This window comes from Ornithodoros turicata, chromosome 7 (genome assembly GCF_037126465.1).
Source record: "Ornithodoros turicata isolate Travis chromosome 7, ASM3712646v1, whole genome shotgun sequence".
Lineage (NCBI taxonomy): Eukaryota > Metazoa > Arthropoda > Arachnida > Ixodida > Argasidae > Ornithodoros > Ornithodoros turicata.
The window spans coordinates 12,311,246-12,333,861 of NC_088207.1; the positions used below are offsets into that span (position 1 = coordinate 12,311,246).

Below are 22,616 nucleotides of genomic sequence, written 5' to 3' on the forward strand. Positions count from 1 at the left end.
AAGACCCGTCTCCGAAGATGTCCAATGAAGAAAATAAAGAAAAAATGGTGTTCCTTCACGAATGTTTTGCGGAGGATCTATCGAACGGATTTTTGTTGTGAAAACGGCTTCGATATCAAGTGACCGGACGGAACAGATGTTGTGATTGGAACAACCTCGTGGCTTTTATAACTGAAAAGTTAATTAACGATTTTTAGGTAATTTGTCATTGGACGGTTGAGCAACAGATGTCCAAGAACGTCCGTTGGCCCAGTGATGTAGAAGTAAAAACAGGATGTCTGTAGCCCTTATAGTTTTTATGAACAGTCTGTATCGAGAAAAGACACTCTGTATATTTAAAAGATATGTTCAAAGTTAGCGGCGACACTCTGTATACATAGAACTACCACTCCAGACGTTGACATGCTGCATATAGATCTCGAAACGTTACTAGCTCTGGTTACTAGATACTGGTGCTCCACGTGCCACGTGTAACTAAACCTCGCAAAGTGCAAGTACATGAGAATATTCCGCAAAGAAGGTTTCCCACATACTGTACATGATTAATAGCATTACATTGGGACCTGTTTCTACTTATAAATATCTAGGACTTTACATATCTTGGAATCTGTCCTGCAAATCAGACATCAAGAATATTACCAATAATACCACACATACTTTAGGTTACAGTCGCAGTAATTTCGGCCTTTTTCCAATAAAGTATGCCTGTGCAGCCAGTGTCACTTCAATCAAAGCTAGTCCTTACATATATCACACGTTTCACTTGACGCTCTGTTTCTCGTCTTTGTTTGTTCACAAAAATTGTTATCACAACGATATCACTCGACACTGTCTGTTTCTGGTCCATCGTACATTTCTTTACGGCTGAACCATGCACTAGCACATGCTTTCAGTTATTTCTACCCAAAAGTTTCTCCACGTGGAGCCATCTTTCCGGCTCTTTTATTCATCCTCTTTTTCATCAATTGCTAACCCTTTGTTTAAGAAAGCTTTGTATGACCACCCTCACGTGATTGTTCTGTATGTTTAGAATAGCTTTTCACTTTTCGTTTTATTTTCTGTATGTGTGCTTGTATTCTTATTACTGTCCCTCTATTCCCCAAGAGCCCCGAGGGTGTCATAAACACGTAAAAAAAGAATGAACTGTACGTATAAACGTAAAATAACAGGAATGATTAGTGCAATTCATGACGGTAAAGCACTAAGGACGACGAGAACAGACATGCACAGACAAAGTCACAGACACAGCTGAAATCTAACACAATCAGCGTATTCATCTTACGCCGAGTTTGAGACTTCGTCTGTGTGTGTCTGTTTTCGCTGGCCATAGCCACGAGGTTTCACCGTCATGTATTCTAGCCTCCAATTAGCTTGCTATTAAGTACTTCTTTCATTAAGCATGATAGTTCTACTCATTCTCGGACGACAAATCATCCTTGATCGAGCATGCTGCACTCCCACTTTTCCAGCGGTTCCGGAGTGCGGAAGCTACCAGCTAGGTAAGAAAGAAAAAAATATATATCTGCGTGCGCGTGCGAACCTGTTACACGAAGGCAGACTGCTGCCCCGAGGCCAGCCCGAGGCCGAGAAGAAGAAGAAGACCGCTGCCTCGAACGTCGTTTTTATGACACTATGGCAGGAACCATTCAGTCGGTGAAGAACGTCATGTTCATATTCATGGTAAGACCGTTCTGCGCTAAATCTGTTCATTTCGTTGCCTGGATTGCTGAAATAATCGCACCACATTCATCTAAAATCCTTATCCACATCACAGTTACATGCGCGCTTCAGGGTGGACTTTCACGGCGTTCCGTACTCGTGAATGTCTGAACGTCGCTTTCTCTACGGGTCTTCTCTTGCCCCACGGCGTGCTAGTCCGCACTCTAAGAAAAAAGGAGTAAAATGTGGAGTAATTGCTGCTTCTAGTCCTCTGGAATGCAGTTACTCCCCATTTTGGTGCTTAACCCCGACATTTACTCCCCAGGACTGCAAATGGTCACTGAACTTCACAAATGGTCTTCCTAATGCAACAGTCTATGTAAATATATGCTCGTGGTCAATTTGATGACATAAGGCTGTATTACTCAGCCAACTTAGCAATTTTCACCCCCCACAGAGTAAGAAACAGTTAGCGCTTCTTCGCAAATTGTGCCCTATGTATGTTGTAAGATTTTATATCGTTCGACATGTCACTGTTGACTGTTTGATTCGAAGTATTTTCATGCATGCACGCGAATTTTGTTCCTGGGATTCATAGAACAGAGCGTGAAATGCAGTCTCAACTCTGACATTCATTTACTCCAGTGCATTTACTCCCGAAAGGGACTATTTTTTGTGTCAGTGCATTTACTCCCCAAAAGGAGTAAAATTACTCTTTTTTTTAGAGTGCGTATGAGTGTCACCGTGGTCATTGGAGGGAAAACAGTACATTCTATACATGCCGCCCCTTAGAGTCGAAGCGCACATGGAAATGGTCCATTTTTCACTCCTGAGGAGGAATTCTCACTTATTCTGCCTAGAATATATTTGCACTTATCTTTCTACAAGCAATACCAATATGAGTGTGACGCTTGGTCACCTTATTATATTTAGCCAGAAAAAAAGTCCTATCAAAACGCTGCTGTCGCTGAATATGAAGATATTGAAGGAACGCAGAAACTTGTTTTTGTAGAAAGAGAAACGCAGATTTGTGCTACGCAGAAACTATTCATTGTGTGACATCAAGTGTTTTTCACGTAGCTGAATCTTTCTTTTTTTTTTCTTTGGAAAACAGAGCGTCAACATTTGGACTTTGATATCGTACATTACCGGAAAGTACAGGCTTTCTGCACGTAAGTGTACAAGTGAACCAGACCTGAACTGCACCCATGCACGGTCACACATTCGGTGCTTTCAGGTTTCACACGACAAATGGGAGGAGTATGGACTTTTATTCGCCCACAAATTACGTGCGGGTGCAATACTCAAAATGTCATCAAGGGGGGTGTCGGAGTCCCTGAGATAAACAATCGGAATCTCCATGCCCGCTTTTGGTGTTAGGCGATGCAAGCATGTTCTGCAACATTTTGGTGGACTTCATGAGCGTGTGCGACTGAGATAGAAGTGATTGAGTACTCTTTCAAAATGCGCCATAACGTAACGAGCATGTTTTGTTCCCATTCGGGTGTCATGATTGGTATGTAGAGCAACTGGAAGCAATTGCCAATGAACGCTCAGCATTGAGAGCGCTGGTCATAAAATTAAGTTAGACATTACACCTAATTCGTCGCTAACTTAATTGCAATATTATCTGAGGAAATCATCATATAATATAGTGGGAGCACCAATTGGGCTCGTTCGTGCAATTCCGCTCAAATTCGCGCGACAAGTCTTTCGGGTATACACAAACGAAACCGAACAAACACACGTCGCAACGTACATCATTGTTTTACTTGAACAAGGACACGCAATGAAATGAACTGGTTCCGTCAAATCCCTAGGTGTGGCGTGTTTCTTCGTTTCCCAAAACTTTTTCCGGATCTGATAAGGTCTAACTGTCTATATCTGTTAGACGTGCGTACGCCTTGCTGACACATCTTTCTTTGCATCGATCAAGGAAGCTTCCAGAGGTTGCCAAACGTGTTTACTTTTCTATCTTCCCGCAATCTTTGTTTCCTGAAGCTGAGCCCTCAAACCACACCCAAGCAGCACAATGTACTGAAAGTCGAGTGTTATGGGGGTGGACGGTATGTGTCTTATCAGTGTCCCGTCCCGTAGTATCACGAATCTGTTCAAGGCCTTTCACCTACCCGTCCACCCCTATTGCACTCGACTTTCAGTGCATTTTGCTGCTTGGGCAGCTTAGAATAGGGCTGGCTAAATGTGAAACCTCTGTGTCCTTCCGATTATAGCAATCGGTCTGTGCTCTCTCATGCTCTCGTTAACGCATCTTCCATTCTCGCGTACACAGGTGTTTCACCTAATGCGATAAAAAATTCTAACTGCCGATGCATGTACTTGTCGCCGGAGGATCGTGGGACTTTCGGCAATTACCTTCTGAAAACTTTTGCCATCATTGAGGAAGGCTTTGAACAATTTTCAATTACGAGAAATTTATTTGTTTCGAATTAACTTAGAAATTTGCCAAGCGGATCTCACTTTTGTTATAGAGAAATATGAAGCCCTCCACGGATAACCATAGACCCAACAAAAACTCGGCACAGTATCTCAACAGAAATAGCAAAAAAAAAAAAAATTCAAAATTACGCTTTAGCCCAGTGCTTGATTTTCACAAAGACGCACGCGCGACATGTGCATCGAGAGGAGGAACTGTCCCCGCTTTCATTTGTTTTTCCTTCCTTGATATAAGACGGATATTTTGTTTTCTTTATGATTTGAAAGTTGTCACCAGCATGAAGGTAAAAGCGGGGAAAGGAAGGTAAAACAAAAAAAAAACGGCGACACTTCCTCCCCTAGACGCACACGTGGCACGCGCTTCTTTGTGAAAATCGAGCAAGCTGGGCTAAAGCGTAATTTTCAGTAATTTTTCTCGACTATTTCTGATGCGATACTTTGCATAGTTTTTGTTGGGTCTGTGGTATCCGTGGAGGACTTCAAATTTGTGAAAAAGAAAAAAAAATAAGAGAAATAAGAGGCGTTCGCTTGGCAATTTTCAAAGAGCCAAAGCGAGAGCGGACCGTGATGTCACTGGTTCAAGCGGACGACCGGATAGCAAAGCAAAAAAATTAAAAAAAAATACTTCTCCCTAAGTACATGGTATTCGTCAAAACAATTTTGGAGGTACATTTGTAGGAACCAACCTTTGTGCCTGCTCGTTTTTTCTTGTGATCTGTCGATGAATTGTCTCAGGAGCTGACCTTAAAGTTTCGTCTCTCCCAATAATGTTGTCGCGAACTCGTGAAGATAGCTTATGTACTCTGCGCCACAAAGCCAATTTTTCGGATTATGCACTGGGAGTGATTTATTCCATCCCTTTGGATGGTGGTTGTGGCTGTACGGGTGTTTTTTTGTTCGATACAGATTTTTCATAAAAAACTAAGGGCTGTAGACATCCTGTTTTCACTTTTATCATCTCTTTGACGGCGGACATTCTCGGCCATCTCTTGCTCAACTGTCGAATGACTCATTACCTAAAAATCGTTAATTAAGTGTTTAATTATAAAAGCGACGAAGTTGTCCAATTGAGAACATTTGTTCATTTCGGTCACCTGATACGGTAGCCGTTTTCAGAACAAAAAATCTGTTTGATAGATCGTCCGCAAAAAAAATTCGTGAAGAAACGCAATTTTTTTTCTTTATTTTGGTCATAGCGCATCTTCGGAGACGCGTCTTTCACCCCCACTGTGAGAGGGTGAAGGAGCGCAGTGCTGGCTCATGCGTGGAAGATGAGCTTTAACTTGCGGAAACCAAACAAATGTATCGGGGGACGCTATCGGAACTGCCTTTATCTTGGGTTTTTTTTGTGTGTTTTCTTTTAATCCTTTTCCAGGACGCAAGAGGCAATAGTGTGCTCTTTCACACTCCCACATTGGGGGTGAAGGAAAGACACGTCTCGGAAGACGTCACTGCATCACTGAACGAATCCTTTGCACGAATCACTAAAACGAACTGGATCACATGAATCGATTCACTAAAAATAGTCGTTTTGCCCATCACTAGGCCAGACTGAACGGCGCCCTCCTGTTATGCCACGTGACACCTCAGAGTGGCTCGCAAACTGCGCAGCTCCGCTGTACTATGGCGGAGGAAACGCGCCTGCGAACACTGTTCGTTCCGTACGTACGGCTGCATACTGAAGGTCACACAGGGGGATAAGCAAATAGCATGGGAGACGTGCCCAGTCCGTTCTCTAGGAGGTACAGGATTTCAAAAATCATTCCGCGGCAATAAAAAACGCCCTCGGGATATTTTGGGGTTGAGAGATATGTAGTCATTGGGCTACGTTTTGGCCCCAAGATGGACGTCCTAGGACGACCGGCAGTTAGTTATTTTTTAACTCTAACATCCGGGTTTTACTAAAAAAAACGCAACTTTGTGATTTTTTAAAGAAAGAGTACTTGGAGCTAGAGCCCTGATCTTTTTTTCTGTTAAACTTCCGTGTGATGTGAACCAAATAAAAAATAATTGTGCACGGGTGCCGCGTTGATGACATAACAAAAAAAAAGTTGAACATTGTCGCACTGGGCTTTGTGTATGGCGTCGTTCTCTCCCAGTGATTTTTGTCAAGCGTACATGGCAATTTGCTGAGAGGTGGACTGGCCCCTTCTCAGCGTGGAATTTTCGAAGTCGAACGAATAATTCATACGCGGGAAGCCCCGGAATAAAGAAAGGTTTCGCGTCCGGCGAACATGTTTGTCGCCAATGGTGGGAGAACAGTGCGAAATGAAAGATAAATATTTTGCGATTGTACTGTTCAACTTAAGGGGAACATCACAAAAGATATGTTGTAGGCGTTATAAAACAGCATGGAACCCACAACGTTAAAATTTAGTTTTGAGACGACGCGTCTTTTGCTGCATAGAAGAGCAGGAGTGCTTTTTTTTCGGGACATCTGCTACATTTGCCAGAACGAACTGTAGAGTTCCGAAACCGTGCATTCACGAACGAATGAAGTTCCAGTTGACGTGAACGGTTTTCCATTTTAGCTCCGAAAGGGTGGATGTTTGACGTTGGATTTGGCATCGAATGTATTTTGAACATCGCTGTGGGAATCTACTCAATGGCTAATTTGACTGAGGTAAGACACCAATTTCAAGATTTTGATTGAGATCACCTTAGTCTAACGCGAAAAGGTGCCGAGTGTGTTGGTTGGTACAGTGCAACATGATGAGGCAACGTGACAGAGACACGGACTGAGAACACACATGGACAGCGTCCGTGTGTATCCTCTGTCCGCGTCTACAGCGCTGGCTGTCGAGGTCACTGTCAAATAGCTGGCTGCAAATTTAATGGAAATATTTTGCACGGTAACCCTGAGCATCAGAAGACTTGTGCACTCTCATAAAGAAACCGGATAGCAAGCGTCAAAAATCGCCCAATTTTTTACCCATATTCTAAAGCGTGGTTCACACTAGTGCGTTCTGCTGCGTGCGGGCGCCTGCGTGCGCATGCGTGCGACACAGGCACTTCTCTAGGCTGTTCACATACATGCGGTCAGCGCAAGTCTCAGCCAATGAGCGCCTTGCGTCACATTCGAGCTCTTCAAGCAAAGATGGCGGAGAGTTTGGAGACCACGCTTGAGTTTAGTGCGACGGAAAAAACTCAAACTTCAAGTGAAGATGTAAATAGCAAGGCTGTCGAGTGTGTTATGACATACATACAACACGCTGACGTTGTCGACTGGGCACTTGTCGCCCAGTTTGCCTCAGCAGCTTTGCTCGAGCAGCGACGAAGACGTCGTGTTTGGGTTCGCGATCTTTTGGTGCCGCGTACTCAGTTCGGAGAATTTCACCACCTTGTGCGGGACATGCGCCAAGGAGACGGCCAAGACTTCTTTGACTATTTCCGAATGTCGAAAGAAAGGTACTGTTTCCCCGTACATATTTCGTTCGCATCGGTACTCAACAGCTGTTTTTCATTGAAGGTTCGACCGCCTCCTATCGCTTGTTGGCCCTCTGATCGAAAGACAGAACACGTCGTTCCGGCAGTCAATATCGCCGGCGGAAAGGCTATGCATAACGCTGAGGTAAGGATGAAGGCATCCTAACTTTGTGATGGTGGCTTGAATTTACTTTTGCACTCTTTCATCGTGTGTTTTTAATGCTGCTGCATTTAGATTTTCGAAGGTACTTAGCACACGGGTCGTCACAACGATTATGTGCGACGAATTACAGAATCGGACGATCGACTGCAAGCTGTATAATACGGGAGACCTGCGAGGCCATCTGGAATGCTCTGCAACCCATCTATCCGCCGGTACTTTCCCATTTCCCCTTAAATTATATGCCAGTATATTTTATGCTAACATTGAAATTTCAGACGCCGTCCAAGGATACTTTCAGGAAGATATCTGACGATTTCTGGACACTTTGGAATTTTCCAAATTGCATCCGGGCACTGGATGGGAAGCACGTAGTCATCCAAGCCCCACCTAAATGTGGCTCTGTATACTACAACTACAAGGGCACACATAGCATCGTACTGCTTGCAACCTGCGATGCAAGCTATAAATTCACCATGATTGATGTGGGGGAGTGTGGTTCACGGAGTGATGGAGGGATCTTCCGCAACAGTCACATCAGTGAAATGGTGAAGGACACTAACAAGCTGCCAGATCCAAGGAATCTCCCACACACATCTGTGCGCATGCCTTGTGTATTGCTAGGAGATGAGGCATTTCCTTTAATGACCAACCTAATGCGACCATATCCAGGAAGGCACGTGTCACTCTCTTGCAAGGTCTACAACTGCAGGCTTTCAAGAGCACGGAGAGTGATTGAAAACGCATTCGGGATTCTTTCCAGCCGCTGGAGGATCTACCGACAGCCTATCAACGCCTCTCTAGAAACAGTGAATGCCATTGTGTATGCTACCGTTTGCTTACACAACTACCTGAGAGCGTGTGATGAAGCCGATGGAAAGCAGGTGTACTGCCCCCATGGATACTCAGATTATGAGGACGTGTCTGGAACGGTGCATTTAGGGCAGTGGAGGCAGAGTGTGTCTGACAATGACGCCCTCAGAAACATGCAAAAAGCTGGATCAAATATGCATTCCAGGTCTGGAAAAGAACTTCGTGACACGTTTGCAGAATACTTCTGCTCTGCATCTGGAGAGCTGGCTTGGCAATATGCTGTAGCACTAAGAGGCTCCCACGCTCAGAAACCTCATGACAGAGAAGTGTAGCATACTCAGAACGGGTCTAGTAATTGACACAGTGATAACAGTGAACAAATTTGTGAGTTTATTCGCCAAATTCCAGCTCAAACATTAGCTGCTGTATACGCATCTGTGCGAGTCGCCTCTTTTTTGCGTCAAAGGACTTCAACGTCTTCCTTAGGCTCAAGAGAAACATTGTCTCTTCATCATCTACATCGAGATGGGGCCTGGGACATCGGCTGCCACTCTGCATATTTTGTGTTGCGTTGCTTAAAATTTGAACTAAAGTGTTGTCTTCTGAATGTTTTCTTTTTTTTTGTTGATGTTTGTTTTTCTGGCAATGTCGGTGTCTCGTTTCTGCTTTGCTGTTCTCTTAGTAATGTAAATGTCTGTGATGGAGTGAACGGACTGTCCATGCTTTCCTGCAAAAAAAGGTAAAACATGTATACTATTAGAATAAATAGTAATGTAGACAGCATTGGTGAAATGCTTAACCAATCACTTTGGCAGTGGAAAACACATGCACATGCATTTCTAGTGTACCATATCAAGATGTACATGAAACAATTCACTTTGTACAGTGCTGGACAAAAGTTTACGAAACATGCTCCATCGCATTCCTTCCTCAGAGTGACACGCTAGCAGGGAATGGTACCGTATGGACTTGCAAATAGGATGCTGGGTTACCTAGGTATATGTCTAGGTCCATATGGTAACATTCGCTGCTAGCAAGTCACCATGAGGAAGGAATGCGCTGGAGTGTGTTCCGTGTACATCATAATAAATGCTCAGTAGGATTCTTGTGATAAATAGGAATTTAATATGTGATAAAGCGAAGAATAAAGCGCCAGAAAGTGAGCCAGTGTGAGCGCTGCATACCTGACTGGAACAAGCCTCGGCAGGGCTTCTGCTTTCTTCTGGGCATGGTGACCCATCCTGTATATTGGTTTCAATACAGGACAGCAACAATCCTGAAAAAAAAAAGCATTATACTGACACATTGTATTGGCCAATTGCAACTCTTGTAGCATGCGTTTGTTCATTCCAATTATCTTAATGTCTTGGCCAAGCAGCCTTATCAAACAAGGGTTCAGCATCACACGGACAGAATCCAAACAACACACGAGTGCACTATCAACAACCTTTACTACACAAAACAATCGGTACATGAACCGAGGTTCTGACATCACTGAGTTGCACAAGGTAGACCACTTATCAGCCCTGAGATATGCTTCATGCTCGGCTTATAGAGCAATTGATGGATGGCTAATGTAGTCTAAATTTCCTTCTTTCTTGGTAATGTCACTTTCCTACTGATAAGCGCACATTCTGGAATTGGATAAAATTGTGAAAACTAAAAGGCTCTACCTTCTTAAAGTTTCCAAATGCCGGACTTGTACACGTTACCAAAAAAATTCTGCCAATTTCTGTAACTGAATGCGTTATTAGTTACAATTTTTAGAAAAGTAACTAGGTCGTTACTTTGTTATCCAAAAAAGTAACTGGTTACTGGGTAACGAGCTACGTACAGCTCTGCCAATTGCCCATATCAAATTCAAAGCCACAGCAGTATGGGGTTATTTGTAGTTATGTAATTTTTAGGTTGGACTCGATATTTGATGAAAACTATGGCAATGGTTGTTCCACAACTGTGGAACTGTCTACTCTCCGACACAATTAGGCTCCACTGGGGACATAACAGAGTACTCACTGGACACAGGGCTGTCTTCTTCACCTGCCTCGTTGTTTGACACCCCCAAGGCTTGATAGAGTGGAGGAGTTCTATCCTGCCCATCTGTAGGAATGGCAGCAAGCATACTGCCATGCACTGGTTGCATTGGTACAGGTGCTGGAAGCTTCTTAGTCCTGAAAAGTGTGTAACGGGAACACAATATGACCGTAGTTCTTGAACTGTAACTATGGCTATGACATGTACATGACTATTTCATTTTACTTGCTGTTTATACCTTATGTAGGGGGCTGAGGGATAGTCAAGTCATTCTCGACTTATTGCCTAATGCCTCTCCCCCCCCCACACACACACATACATACAAGTATAACTCAGTACTAGGCAAAAGTAAAACATATTCAACATTTCGCCAGAATTTAAACTACAATCTTTAGTGTCCACTAAAATTAGTTTTTCCGGGACAAACAGAATCCTTGGATTCCGAACCACCACAACGAACACGTACGTGACAAATAGATGGTGAAATCCTGCAACGAAGCTCGTTTCTTACCTGCGCTGCTTGATAAATTCCTTTAAAAATTCCAAGGTTTTGAAAAGTGGCCAACTGGACTGGTACACTTCTCCAGCGCCCATGCCACTGCGTTTACTCTCTGTGGACCTCAATTCACGTGCATATCGGTCCCGGATTCCCCTCCAGGCCTTCTGGCAGTCGGTCGCTGTAAACAATAAGTAGAGTTGTCTCCGATAACGAAAAAAGTATATTCTTTCATGCCAACTGACTCTCACCTGACATTGAAACCATGCGGCCAATAGCCTCCCAAGCGTTATCGCGCTTAATGGTATCCTTATAATCCCCGCGCGAGTTATCGTAGAGCCACGGGCGCTGTTCCACTTCAATGCATGTCAGCTCTTGGGTCTGCAGGGTCGTGTCACATGAGTCTTGCCTTTTTTTTCTTGACGTTTGCGTGAGTTCCACGTTGACGGCAGCCATGTTGCTCAACAGGTGGAAGAGCCAACCTCAACGCGCATGCCCGCAATGCGACCTTATGATTGGTTCTCCTCTTACGGGTTGGTGCGTGCGTTGGAAAAAGTTCACCTCGAGCGAACTTCTTGCGGTCTGCTGCGGGAGGTCTCGCACGCGTCTGTTGCCATGGTAACCAACGTTCGCCCGCGCCCGCACGCAATGAAACGCACTAGTGTGAACCCAACTTAAGGGTCAACACCTTACGCATACAAAGATGACAGATAGTAAGCATTAAAAAAAAGTCCAATTTTGTACCCTTATAGGCATGCGGTGTTTGATACCGGTTATTCTGTGGGCTGTTTGGTTACCCTTATAATACCGCTTAAATGCACCCAAAAATGCCACATAGTATGCGTCAAACCTAAGCACATTAGTCTTCATGCGACCTCACGGTCCTTGTACAGGCAATGGCTGCAATTCTGAAATGACCCGCAATGCGGTTTTCCGGCGGCTGTTCTGGAAATGGGTATGTGGTTCCCGATTGGCAGAAGCATCAGAAAGCAGTTTACAGAGCAGTAGCCGGAAAATCGGATTGACTGTCAATTTTGCATTGCAGCTATTGCCTACCCAAGCTGACATCACGCGGCGTCTAAGTTTCCCCAGATATGATGCGTACTGTGCAGCATTCTGGGGGTGCAATTCTCTGTGCAAAGACGGCATACGATTCGAAACCGTTTCATAGCAAGAAAAGAACAGCTGCTACAGCAGGATCTCGATGATACGAATCTCACAGGGCATATGAAAAGAGAGTTGTACCACATTGGTGCACAAAGCATGTATACGCACGGAAACCCGTTCATTTTATACGCTATCGCTTAAAAGATATCCATGGCGTGACTTTTCTACTTCACTTCGTTAATGGCCTCCAAAACAGAGTGCCGTTTAGCTTTGGCTTGGGGACTGTCACTTCCTTGACGGGAGCATATACTGTATCGACCCAAGCAGCACAATGTACTGAAACTCGAGTGCAATAGGGGTGGACGGTATGTGTATTATCAATGTTCTTTAGTTTCAGGAGTCTGTTCAAGGCCTTCCGCCTACCCGTCCACCCCTATTGCACTCGACTTTCAGTACATTTTGCTGCTTGGGGAGTCGACCGCCGGGTCAAATCTGACGGGTAAGCGGGTTTCCGCTTTGTTGGTGTAATTTTAATTTATACAGAGACGCTTTACACAGACTATGTTGAGCGTAAACCGGATGGCACGAAAACCGGCCAAATCCTTTCCGAACAGAAATCGAGACCTGATTTTTCTCGGCGTCTGGAGTTTCGTGCCGAATTCGGTAGGACCTAGCAAGGGCAGGTATCTGTTCCGAAATCGGAAGTGTCGTAAACCGAAGAAGCAGTAAGCATGGCTATTCAGCCGGAAGGAGAACCATAGTAAAAGTGAAGTGACTAACGAGCCGACTGTTGCTGCGTTTGCGACTCCTCCTCCTGTGAATACAGCCCTGATTATTTCATTGAGCTAGAATGCCGAAAGGTCAAGTCTTCGGCCGAACCTCGGTTTCCAGTTCGGCAGCATGCGGCGATGCACGGAAAAAAGTGCGGTCCCGGTTTCGGTTATAGTTTTTCTTGCCATGCGGCTCAGGCTTTAGCCTGAAAGGAGCCGCGAAAGCTCCCTTGTGGGGGTGGGTGGGGTGATGCATGCGGACGGTGCGATCAGCCTGCTCTGGAATGACAGCTCGGCGCACCCAGGGTAGAGAGAAGGTGGTAGGGCGAAATAGGAGGGGGGGGGGGAAGATGATTGTGGCACAGGACAGGGAGAGGTGTGCTAGCTAGTGGTGCAAAAATACCGAAATTTTCTATACCGATAAATATCACCATCGTAAAAAAATAACCGATAATATCTATTAAAACATGGATGTTTATGTCGATGTATCTATTTTTAAAAGAAATATCCATATATGTGGATGTCTGAAAAGCCGTCACGCCACTTGCACAGTTGCAAAAGTTGTCATGGTGTTATTATCTCCCGTGCGTTCTACCGCTGAGGCACGTGATGAAGACGGCGACGAACAACGTATATTACTAGGACCAAGGAGAACACGTCCTCAATTAGCGCATCAGAAAGATGGGAATAATCAGTGCAATAATTTATAGGTGCGTGCGGAGGATGTCGCCGTCTTCGGAAGCGCACCAGCCTCCCTGCCTCCTTCTTTGTTTGTTCCTCGAAGAGTGGATGTTTGCGAATACGGAGCCACGCCAGCAACAGAAAATCATTCTCCGACTCAATCACTCAATCACAATCAAAATCGACTGCCGCGTTGCGCGCTCGTTCTGCATAATCGAATGCGTCGTTCGGCACGAAATGCAGACCCCGTACAATCCACGAACTTTTAGAAACTTACCAAGTTTTCCCCTAACGTGCATCACATCTAAACCAAATCAAGTTTGGTTAATAAACTCGTTGACCTTTTTCCATTCCGTGTCCGCGCGCAGAAGTCTCCGAATTACTGATATTTTGATGAGCATGCATATCGATATCTATATCGATATAATATAGATATCTATATCAATATTTTAAAAGTATCGATAACATCGCAGACAATAAAATATCGATGACATCGATAAGAATATATCGTTCAATCCCTAGTGCTAACCCTCTTGCTTTGTGATTTGGGTTGTCCAACAGAACTATCCACCACAGAAAACATGCGCGCATCCCTCAGTATTCTTCATTTGGATACCCCTGTACTACGGTGACCACCAGAATTATTGACGCAGTTATCCCATGCGAAAACTCCCTCCGCAAACTCATCGTTCTTGGCCGCTGTGGATGTCAATCGAAAGGGTGATGCGTTGTTGATCAAAAACAATCACAGCTGACCTCGCTAGAGAGCTCGTAGAGAAGACGCAATCTTGTATGAGGGTCATGCAGCACAAGAGTAAGACACAGAAGTACAGAAAAGTAGTTGAATACTCAAATGACACAGCATTGACGCTCGAACGCGCCAGATCGAGGGCAGGGAACTGAGATAAGAGTCTCAGCGTTGCCAGACTGACGCTGCACTCGAGGCTCTCTCTAGCTACTCACATCCGGCCCTACTGCCTAAGACCACATCCGCGTAGCTCGTGAGAAATGCATTTTCACCCTGAACGTAACAGTGGACAAAAATTGTTGCTGCTGATACAAATGTCTGAAATAACTAGATAACTAGAGCATAACCTAAAAAAAAGAAAGATGACGGTACTGTTGATGTGGTAACGCAAATGTAAATGTCACAACTGGTGTCGAAGTCTTTCAAACAAGCAGGCGGTACCTTATTCTGTTTGGACGTTTAGGCACAGGCGGCCCAGTATTGCTGGTGGACCATTGCAATGTATCAACTGTCTTAGTAGAGTGCTCCGTACTTGGACGGCGAGGTGGTGTTGGCAAATTGTCTAGTGACTCCTGCAGTTCAGGTAAAGGAAGAGACATCTACTGGTCAGAAGTCGCCGGTTGCAGCAGTGAGGAGTCACCATATGGTGGTTTAAAGATTTTTATCTGACAACAGTGCATGACCTTCGTAGCGTATGTGCGTGACAGTACACCGTACGAACCTTTTCATTTTGAGTTAATTAACGCTCAGCTATACACCAAACTATGGAGATTTAGTAGGCTGTAAACACTATAAGAAAACGGTGTGTTAACAGAAGCTATCAGATCAAAGATCACAAAAGTGATGTCATTCAACGTGATGTTGGGATATGGTCATGGTACTTACCATGAAGGCATCCCGATCTAATAGATCGCAAGTCTCATCCTATTAACTAATTCCTATTTGTATACACAGGCCAGTCGACGAGCAATGAAAGTGTTCGGAATATGGTACTAAATTACTACAGTATGTTGCTACTGTGGCAGCATAGCCCTGGCTTTCTATTTTAGTAAACACGTGAGTCTACTTTCTTTTCGCGAAGGGATATACGAAGAACATGATATTCATTTAACGAATACCTAAAGTACATCGCGATTGTTCCATCGTTGTGCACGTTAACCCCTGTAACGCACACAACCTATACGTGTACAAAAGAACCCCCTATGTCGCAGAGTTTGCTTAAAGGTTTAAAGTAGTCTGATTCTCTCTCCAGGCTGTTACATATTTTAAGGAGCACATAACTCCTCTCATAGATTTCAGCTCTCAACGGACACATGCCGTTTTTTTCAGGTGACTTATGAACAGGACGTTCTGTCGGAGAGATTTTGCAACTACTAAAGGTCTAGTCACCTAAAGTTTAGGAATTTTAGGAACTTTTTAAGTAGACGTTTGCAGGGAAATGCGAGATTGCAGAATTGGAATAATGCCACACTTCTTTTCTTTTTTTTTTTTTTTTTTTTGTTAGGAGACCCGCTGGTGCTTTGAGATATCCACTGCCAAATTTTGCTATGTAAATGCCCTGAAACGACATCCTCGTGGCTAGCCCTTCCCCCGAGGCCCACTGTGACAATCTACGTGAGCTCTGCCAACGCCACGTAGATACGGAATGCCTCTGCTTATTGCCTCATCTCTCTCTCCTCCGCTACGTGGACATATAGAGCCAGATTTCGTCTGCTACTGCTGGCATTGCGAATTCATTCAATTATTCATTCATTCATCAATAATCAATCAATCAATCATTCATTCATGCAATCATTTGCGTGTTCTTACACGCAAATGATTGCACCTTTCGAACTTGCAGAGTTCAGTCTGCGGACAATGTGCAACACGCTTTTGAGAAAGATATGGGACTGTTTTGTGACTTATTTTAAAGTTTTCCCCATTTAGTACACGGGGACTTTCAATCTCTACTCGCAGACGACGGCGGTTCGTCTCCGTGGCTACAACTGCTGAACTCACGTTCGCGATTGGCTACCGCCGTTGAAAACGCGACCCTGACTGGCTGACTCTTAGTTGCCACGTCACGTCGATGAGTGAGTAGGCTCAGCTCCGACAGGAACTATCTCCCGCCTCCTCGTGTACAGCGGCTCCCTTCATCAAGTCGTGCATCGCTCTAACGGGACCGGGGGGGGGGGGATAATTGTGGAGCGCGCTAAATGTTACGTTGCTCTCTCGGCGAATGCGCACCTGCTTTGTTATTTCAAAAGAAGAAAAAAAAAAACAGCCATGTTGTGTGACCCTCAGCACAGCTCAACAATATGTTCAGAGTTGCACAAATCTCAGCATCATGTCCAGCCCTCATGAATAGCACACCAGCAGTTGCGGTACTGTCGTCCATACGCTTTGGTATATACTGCCAATCGACCCCTCAGCGTCTAGAACGTCCTTTAGTGAGACAATTTTTCATTGCATTGTAATTTCGCTACGCAATCTATTTCTGCTCTTCAAAATTTTCTCCGTGTCAGCAAGTGTACACTTGAACGCAATATAAACTCCTAGTGCTTTAAACCTGTTGAACAGGAGCACGAAGTCTACAATTATTCGCGCTTCTACGACACATGACACACCCGCTTCCGGACGTTTCTACTGACACACCTTATGGGCACCTTCGCATGAATGTCCTCCTGGTGCAAAAATTGCAAGCTTGGTGAACCTCTGGTGCTGCTGAAGACTGACCCAGATAACTCTTCTTGCGCAAGTTCAGAGCGCGTTGTCTGCGTCTCTTTTCGTCTGCTGCAGACATGATAGATGCTACCCGCTTTGTACCCAATCCTAGAGTAATGAGGGAATAATAATTATTCCTCTAGTGTCGTACTCGGCACGAACCAAACCCTTGCGGACACACATGCGTGCATGGAAGCACACGTATCAAGGAGTTTAATATTTAACATCTCCTCATCGCTTTGATGAATTTTCTTCCCTAATTAAAATGGACGCTGTTCTTCAAGCGCTCACGACGCGCTCGATTTTTGCTTCCGGCTCATTTGCGTAGCAAAATTGGACAACGGGTACCTCAAAGTGTGCACGCGTTCCGGGATTTTTTTTTTTTTTTGAGTGGGCTACTTTAAATGGTGACTGACTCCAGTCCTGCTATCTCACGGATCTCTGAAAATATCCAATAAGGAGTGAACTGATGAATTATCGGTAATTAATCATGTAGCACCTGTACGCTCTCTCCGACAGAACGGCAGTCTGGGCGTTTTTATTTCTTTATTTGAGAAATATTTGGTTACTTTTCAAAGACGCGTTACTTTGTGTAGCGCACACTGTAAATAACAGTGACGAGCTATTAACGGGCGACAACGTAACTTCATGTAGGTAACCACCTCGGGCACCACCCGGTATTTATGAGTATATGTAGTTATACATAATCTTCCTGTAGTTAACTACGACAGTTACGTATGGGCTAACGGTGCTTAACTGTTCACATTTCCCTTCTGCTTACTCGAGGGCACTATCACTATGACACTCAAAAGTACACCCGAGGGAAGCACTATCGAGAGCAGTTTAGGTAACGGCGGCCACTTTTATGTCACACACATATGGAATCCAAAGATACGAAACACATCTGTACGGAATTCAAAAGTACGTGAACTGTGGTGAAGAAATACCTGCAAGAAAGCTTTTTCCTTTCTTAGATGGATGTCAAACGCTACATACAGCAAGACCAAAACATTGACGAGAAGGAACTTCGAGTGAGTTTTGTCATGTGCCAATTTAAATGAAGATTGTGTTCCTGTATGTCACTTTATGTCTTTTCCGGTTTTTTTTTCTTTTTTGCAGAATTACATGTTCTATGCCATGATCATCTTGTACACATTATATTTTATTGTTAAGGTAAGTCAGCAAGCAGAACTACTACTATGTATCAACCATATAAGTGCTTAGGGCGCAAATATTATATGTACCATTGGCGCTGGTAACTTGAGTTACTAACGTACAGTGAGTGAGATACCGTAAACGAGGTTGTGAGTCCCATTTTCAGACTGCGTCAGGTGGAGATTCATTATATTTTGCGACGTCACTTGTTTCGCTGTGTATGCCACGTGGTAGGTTGTTGACATTCGGTTCATTATAACTGTGGCTTCCACTACGTGTGATATCTTTACTCTATGCTGAGCATGTTCTGCAGGCTATATACTAGGGCACCATCTGCACCCATCGTATGTTATCTGCGGTACGCTTTCCTTCCTTATCACGTATATCCTTGTCCTTTGGTGATATATCGCAATAAATAAATAAATATATATGTAGGAGATCTAACAATGAAAGATGAAACTCAGAACATCAGTTTCTCTCTTGTTCAACAGGAGATCTAACTATGCTTGTATTAACTATAAACTAATGAGATCATATAGGGTAAATAATATATACATAAACAACTTGAAGTTGCAATAATTTACAGAACTACCCGAAAATTTGATCAAAGCATACCATGTGTTGTGCCCTGTCTACTTTGTGGTCTCATGGCTGTAACAAGTGGAAGTGCCAGCGTTCATGAAGGCAGCGAAAATGGCGAATGTGTCGAGGATATGTCTGTACGATGACTGTACGGTAGCGAAAACTAGCGCACTAAAAAGCAAAGTAAAAAAGTATTAGTAGTAAAATGTTTCTTCCGCTGATGCCGTTCTCACAAAAAAAAAAAGAAGAAAGAAATACGGAGTCTATATACCACGAGAAAATGGCTGAATTGTCAAAGTCTGTGGAGATTTTGAAGGCGAGGTTAGAGTTTCTGTTTGTCGAATATCTGCATATACTTTCCATTACTTCGAATGTCTGACATGTATGGCCATCAGTGTTGCCCCCGAAAACGATACTAATAATACCTGGTGGTTTTACGTCGCCAGACAACTCTGATGATGAGTGACGCCACGGTTGTCGGTCTGTGGATTGCTTTCGCCCACCTGAGGGATCTTTAAGGTGCACTGAAATCGCGAAACACGGCACACCGTATTTAACGTCCCTCGCTGAAGACTGCCTGTCCAACCAACTCTTACCCCGCCACCAAGTCGCTGGCGTTCTCGGCCGGGTTCGAATCAGCAACCTTGAGACGAGTAGACGAACACTCTACCAACTGAGCCACCGAAGTCGGTCCACCCAACAATTAGCTTAACACTAAGTGTCCCCCTCTACCTTCCTCCAATACGTACTTGGAGGAAGAAGCCACCCTTTCCAAAAGTGAGGGCTTGGAACCGCCCTTGATGAACATGCCCCATGCATATGTGGCAGCCGCTTGAGGAATCTGTCTGTATATTTACTTTTGAGGCAACAAAAATACCTTGAAGATTGCGCATGCGTCTCTAAGTGACACGCGTCTATTCGGTAAAGATTTAATACGTGCGCCCTGACGGGACGGGGATGCGGTGGTGGCGACTAGAAATATTTTATGCTTTCGGAATATTTCCGCGAAATGTTACTGACTGCTTTATGAAATCGCTTTTTTTTCCGTGACGCCGTTTCGGGATATGTTTTTACGAGCTCTGCTTACAGCGTCTGGAACACGGTTTTGGTGAGAATTAGTGGTCGACCAACGTCAAGAATCAAGGGCGCTGCAAATAACGATGAAAAAAGCAGACAGAGAGAGATGAACACGGCATCTCACTCCATAATATTTGCGCGCAGCAAATACAATCCCAGCGTATCAGTTTTTTTTTTTTTATTATTTGCTTAGTGCTACACAAAATGAGGAACACACTTGAGATACGGGACTGTGAGGGGAAGCCCCGTTAAACAGTCCTGCAAGAAAACACGTTATTCAAATACAATTGAACATCTTATGAGGGAGAGGCATTGCAAAGGCAGCAGCCCACACATAATGACAAGGAAATATACAAGATGGCACACGTGAATACATACAATACGCACAAAGGGTGTATGTTGCTATAATGAAGTAATGGACATGAAGACATGAAGAAATGGACATGTCATTGAACTATATAAAGAGATTAATGCCGCTGTTGAAAGTGTAATCTGCAAGAGCGCTTGAAAGCGAGAAAACTAGTTGTTGCCCGTAGGTTATGTGAGAGTTCATTCCCCAACCTAGTTCAAAAAGAAGAAACAGAGAAATGACAGGAATTAGAGCGAAAGGCCCGCATTGAAGAGAATGCCACACGTTCCGTAGGGAATATGGTGGAACGAAATTTTGAAAATTAAGTTGAAAGTTGATCTTCGCATGAGCGAAGCTCAGTGTTCTATCGGAAATGGAGCTAACATTCCGCATTAGAGATGTCACGTGTAACGACACAGGCCATTATCTGTCAACGTCACGAGGACATAAGAATTTCGCCTACTGCGCTGCTCACGTCGGTACAGCCTGGAAGCACTAGTCACTAACGCCGTTCTGTCCGTGGCAGTCCGATTTTGGATAACCAATGAGAGAAGACCATTACTCCATGAAGATTGCTTCCGGAGTGGTACATGACTTTTAGATTCGAGAGAGTCTCGTAACGCTGCGGATATACAGCCCCTGTAAATTAATGTTATATGAAGTGGTTCTGCTAAAATATTGTCATAGTTTCTCCTGATTCGCTTGCTGAAGAGTTAAGCCCAATTTTAAGGAACTCCGAATTATCACTTCCTCGCTACTACAGTAACGTGGTAACCCTTAGTTAAGCGTAAAAAAATCGCTATATTTTACCTCCTATTTCAGAAGTTACAAAGTAACTTTTAAGTAGCACCTTTTATAAACGTTGCTAGAACACGTGTACATAGAGGCTACAGTCTCCTACCCGCCACACAGGCGTGAAGGTTACAGCGCGGACATCTCAAAGATGCAAATACTCCGGGACATAAACCAACAAGGCATCTGCTTTCATGAAAACAGATGTCTAGTTGGTTCATGTTCCTGTGCCTGTCTATTTGCTGCTTTGACATGCCCGCTCAGTACCAATTACCCAACTTCCCCAGCCTTTTCAGCGAAAGTTGCAATTTGTGTGCATTTTCCGTGGATGCTTCTACATCCTGCCTCCTCACTGACGCTATACGCACTAGAAGATGCTGAAAATCAGCTCTCATCAGTGCATAACACCAACTGTCTTTTGCAGCATCCGTAATTCATATATAGAGGCATCAGTACACAGATCATTGCATGCAGAGGATCACGTGCACAACAAATAAAACGAAGAATTAATCGCAATTGGAAATTACTGACTCTTTAATTGACAAACCTGACACTACAGCAAAGACAAGAGCACGAGGACGTTACAAAACTGTGCTGTTGAAGACGACATTCAGTTTCATAGAGGGGCTCTTTACAGTCCCCACGTTGTTGCACCCCCCTCTCAATTTGCCGAAATCGTTTCTATTCCTTTGCGACATCTGACAATGACACGTCAGTGACACGAGTGTGGTAAAGCACAGTCCTTTCCACGCTCCTTTCAGCGCTTGTATTCGTTCGTGAAGTTGAACATCTTACTTGCATATAACACTGTTCGGTTCAGAGTTGTAATCCCTTGGTTCGTCGTTGTCTTCCAGAGTGCTTTGTTGTCCAGCGTCTACGTGTACTACAAGCATGGTGATACAGCAGACCAACCTGGTCCCGCTTATTACTACAAAGCAGGTCCTGAGCCTTTCGTGGAGAGGGGACAACCGATTTTGGCTGAAGCAATGAAGCTTCAACCAGTTCACCCACAGTCCATGCAGCCCATGATGATCCCACAGGGACACGTCCGACCGCTGGCGTCTGCTCAGCCTCCGATATATGGTCAAGGGGTTGGGCCTACGCAGCAAGGTTTGCGGATGCCGCAATAGATGCTGGGACGAAAGGACTAATAAGTGTGGCACGTGATATCACTTCAAATAGATACATGAGATGCTATGATTATACTTTCAAAAATTGGTTCTGTGTGCAGTATAACGAGTTATCATGGGCTTTTGCGGCAGTTTTTTTTATGTGCCTTTAGCAACTGGTTGTAGGTGTTGATGAGTGCAGGGTTGTATGGCAGGTGAGAGTCCGTGTTGAACTCTATAGAAATGTGCTAATTAATAATACCACGCATACCACGCCACGCACGCATGTCTACAACGTTGTGCACGCATCACGATTACTACAGAACCGCACCGTAGAGAGCAATAGATCTAAGAACGAATTGGACTGGATTAGGTCCGGATAGACTGGTGGAACAAATTCGGAAGTATGGCCCAATGGAAATGTAGCTCACCGCTCCGGGTGTGTGTGCAGAGTTCTTGCCTCGGTTACACATATTGATTGCCGTGGAAGTTGGACTCACT

General features: G+C 44.3%; 1 protein-coding gene across 3 annotated transcripts; it reads left to right on the forward strand.

The window, feature by feature from the left end:
* Nucleotides 1–1,532: 1,532 nt before the first annotated feature.
* LOC135399542 (uncharacterized) lies at nucleotides 1,533–22,225 on the forward strand. 3 transcript variants are annotated; one of them, XR_010424330.1, is made up of 8 exons: nucleotides 1,533–1,680; nucleotides 2,774–2,831; nucleotides 6,645–6,736; nucleotides 15,303–15,404; nucleotides 18,026–18,082; nucleotides 18,171–18,224; nucleotides 20,634–20,855; nucleotides 21,861–22,225. XR_010424330.1 is itself a non-coding variant. In XM_064631284.1 (7 exons), exons 5-7 carry the CDS (start codon nucleotides 18,026–18,028, stop codon nucleotides 22,134–22,136), a joined length of 387 nt encoding a protein of 128 aa, XP_064487354.1. In that variant the 5' UTR covers nucleotides 1,533–1,680; nucleotides 2,774–2,831; nucleotides 6,645–6,736; nucleotides 15,303–15,404; the 3' UTR covers nucleotides 22,137–22,225. The 3 variants fall into 3 exon arrangements, 2 of the variants coding, with proteins under 2 accessions (XP_064487354.1, XP_064487355.1); XM_064631284.1 differs by lacking the exon at nucleotides 20,634–20,855; XM_064631285.1 differs by lacking the exons at nucleotides 1,533–1,680; nucleotides 2,774–2,831; nucleotides 6,645–6,736; nucleotides 20,634–20,855 and adding an exon at nucleotides 12,623–12,648.
* The last annotated feature ends 391 nt before the right edge of the window (nucleotides 22,226–22,616 follow it).

Excerpts from the sequence above, each read along its gene's own strand:
- LOC135399542 (XM_064631284.1), top strand. The coding sequence starts at position 18,026 with ATGGATGTCAAACGCTACATACAGCAAGACCAAAACATTGACGAGAAG. Across the intron at positions 18,083-18,170 it reads TTGACGAGAAGGAACTTCGA|AATTACATGTTCTATGCCAT; the intron begins GTGAGTTTTGTC and ends TCTTTTTTGCAG. Across the intron at positions 18,225-21,860 it reads CATTATATTTTATTGTTAAG|AGTGCTTTGTTGTCCAGCGT; the intron begins GTAAGTCAGCAA and ends GTTGTCTTCCAG.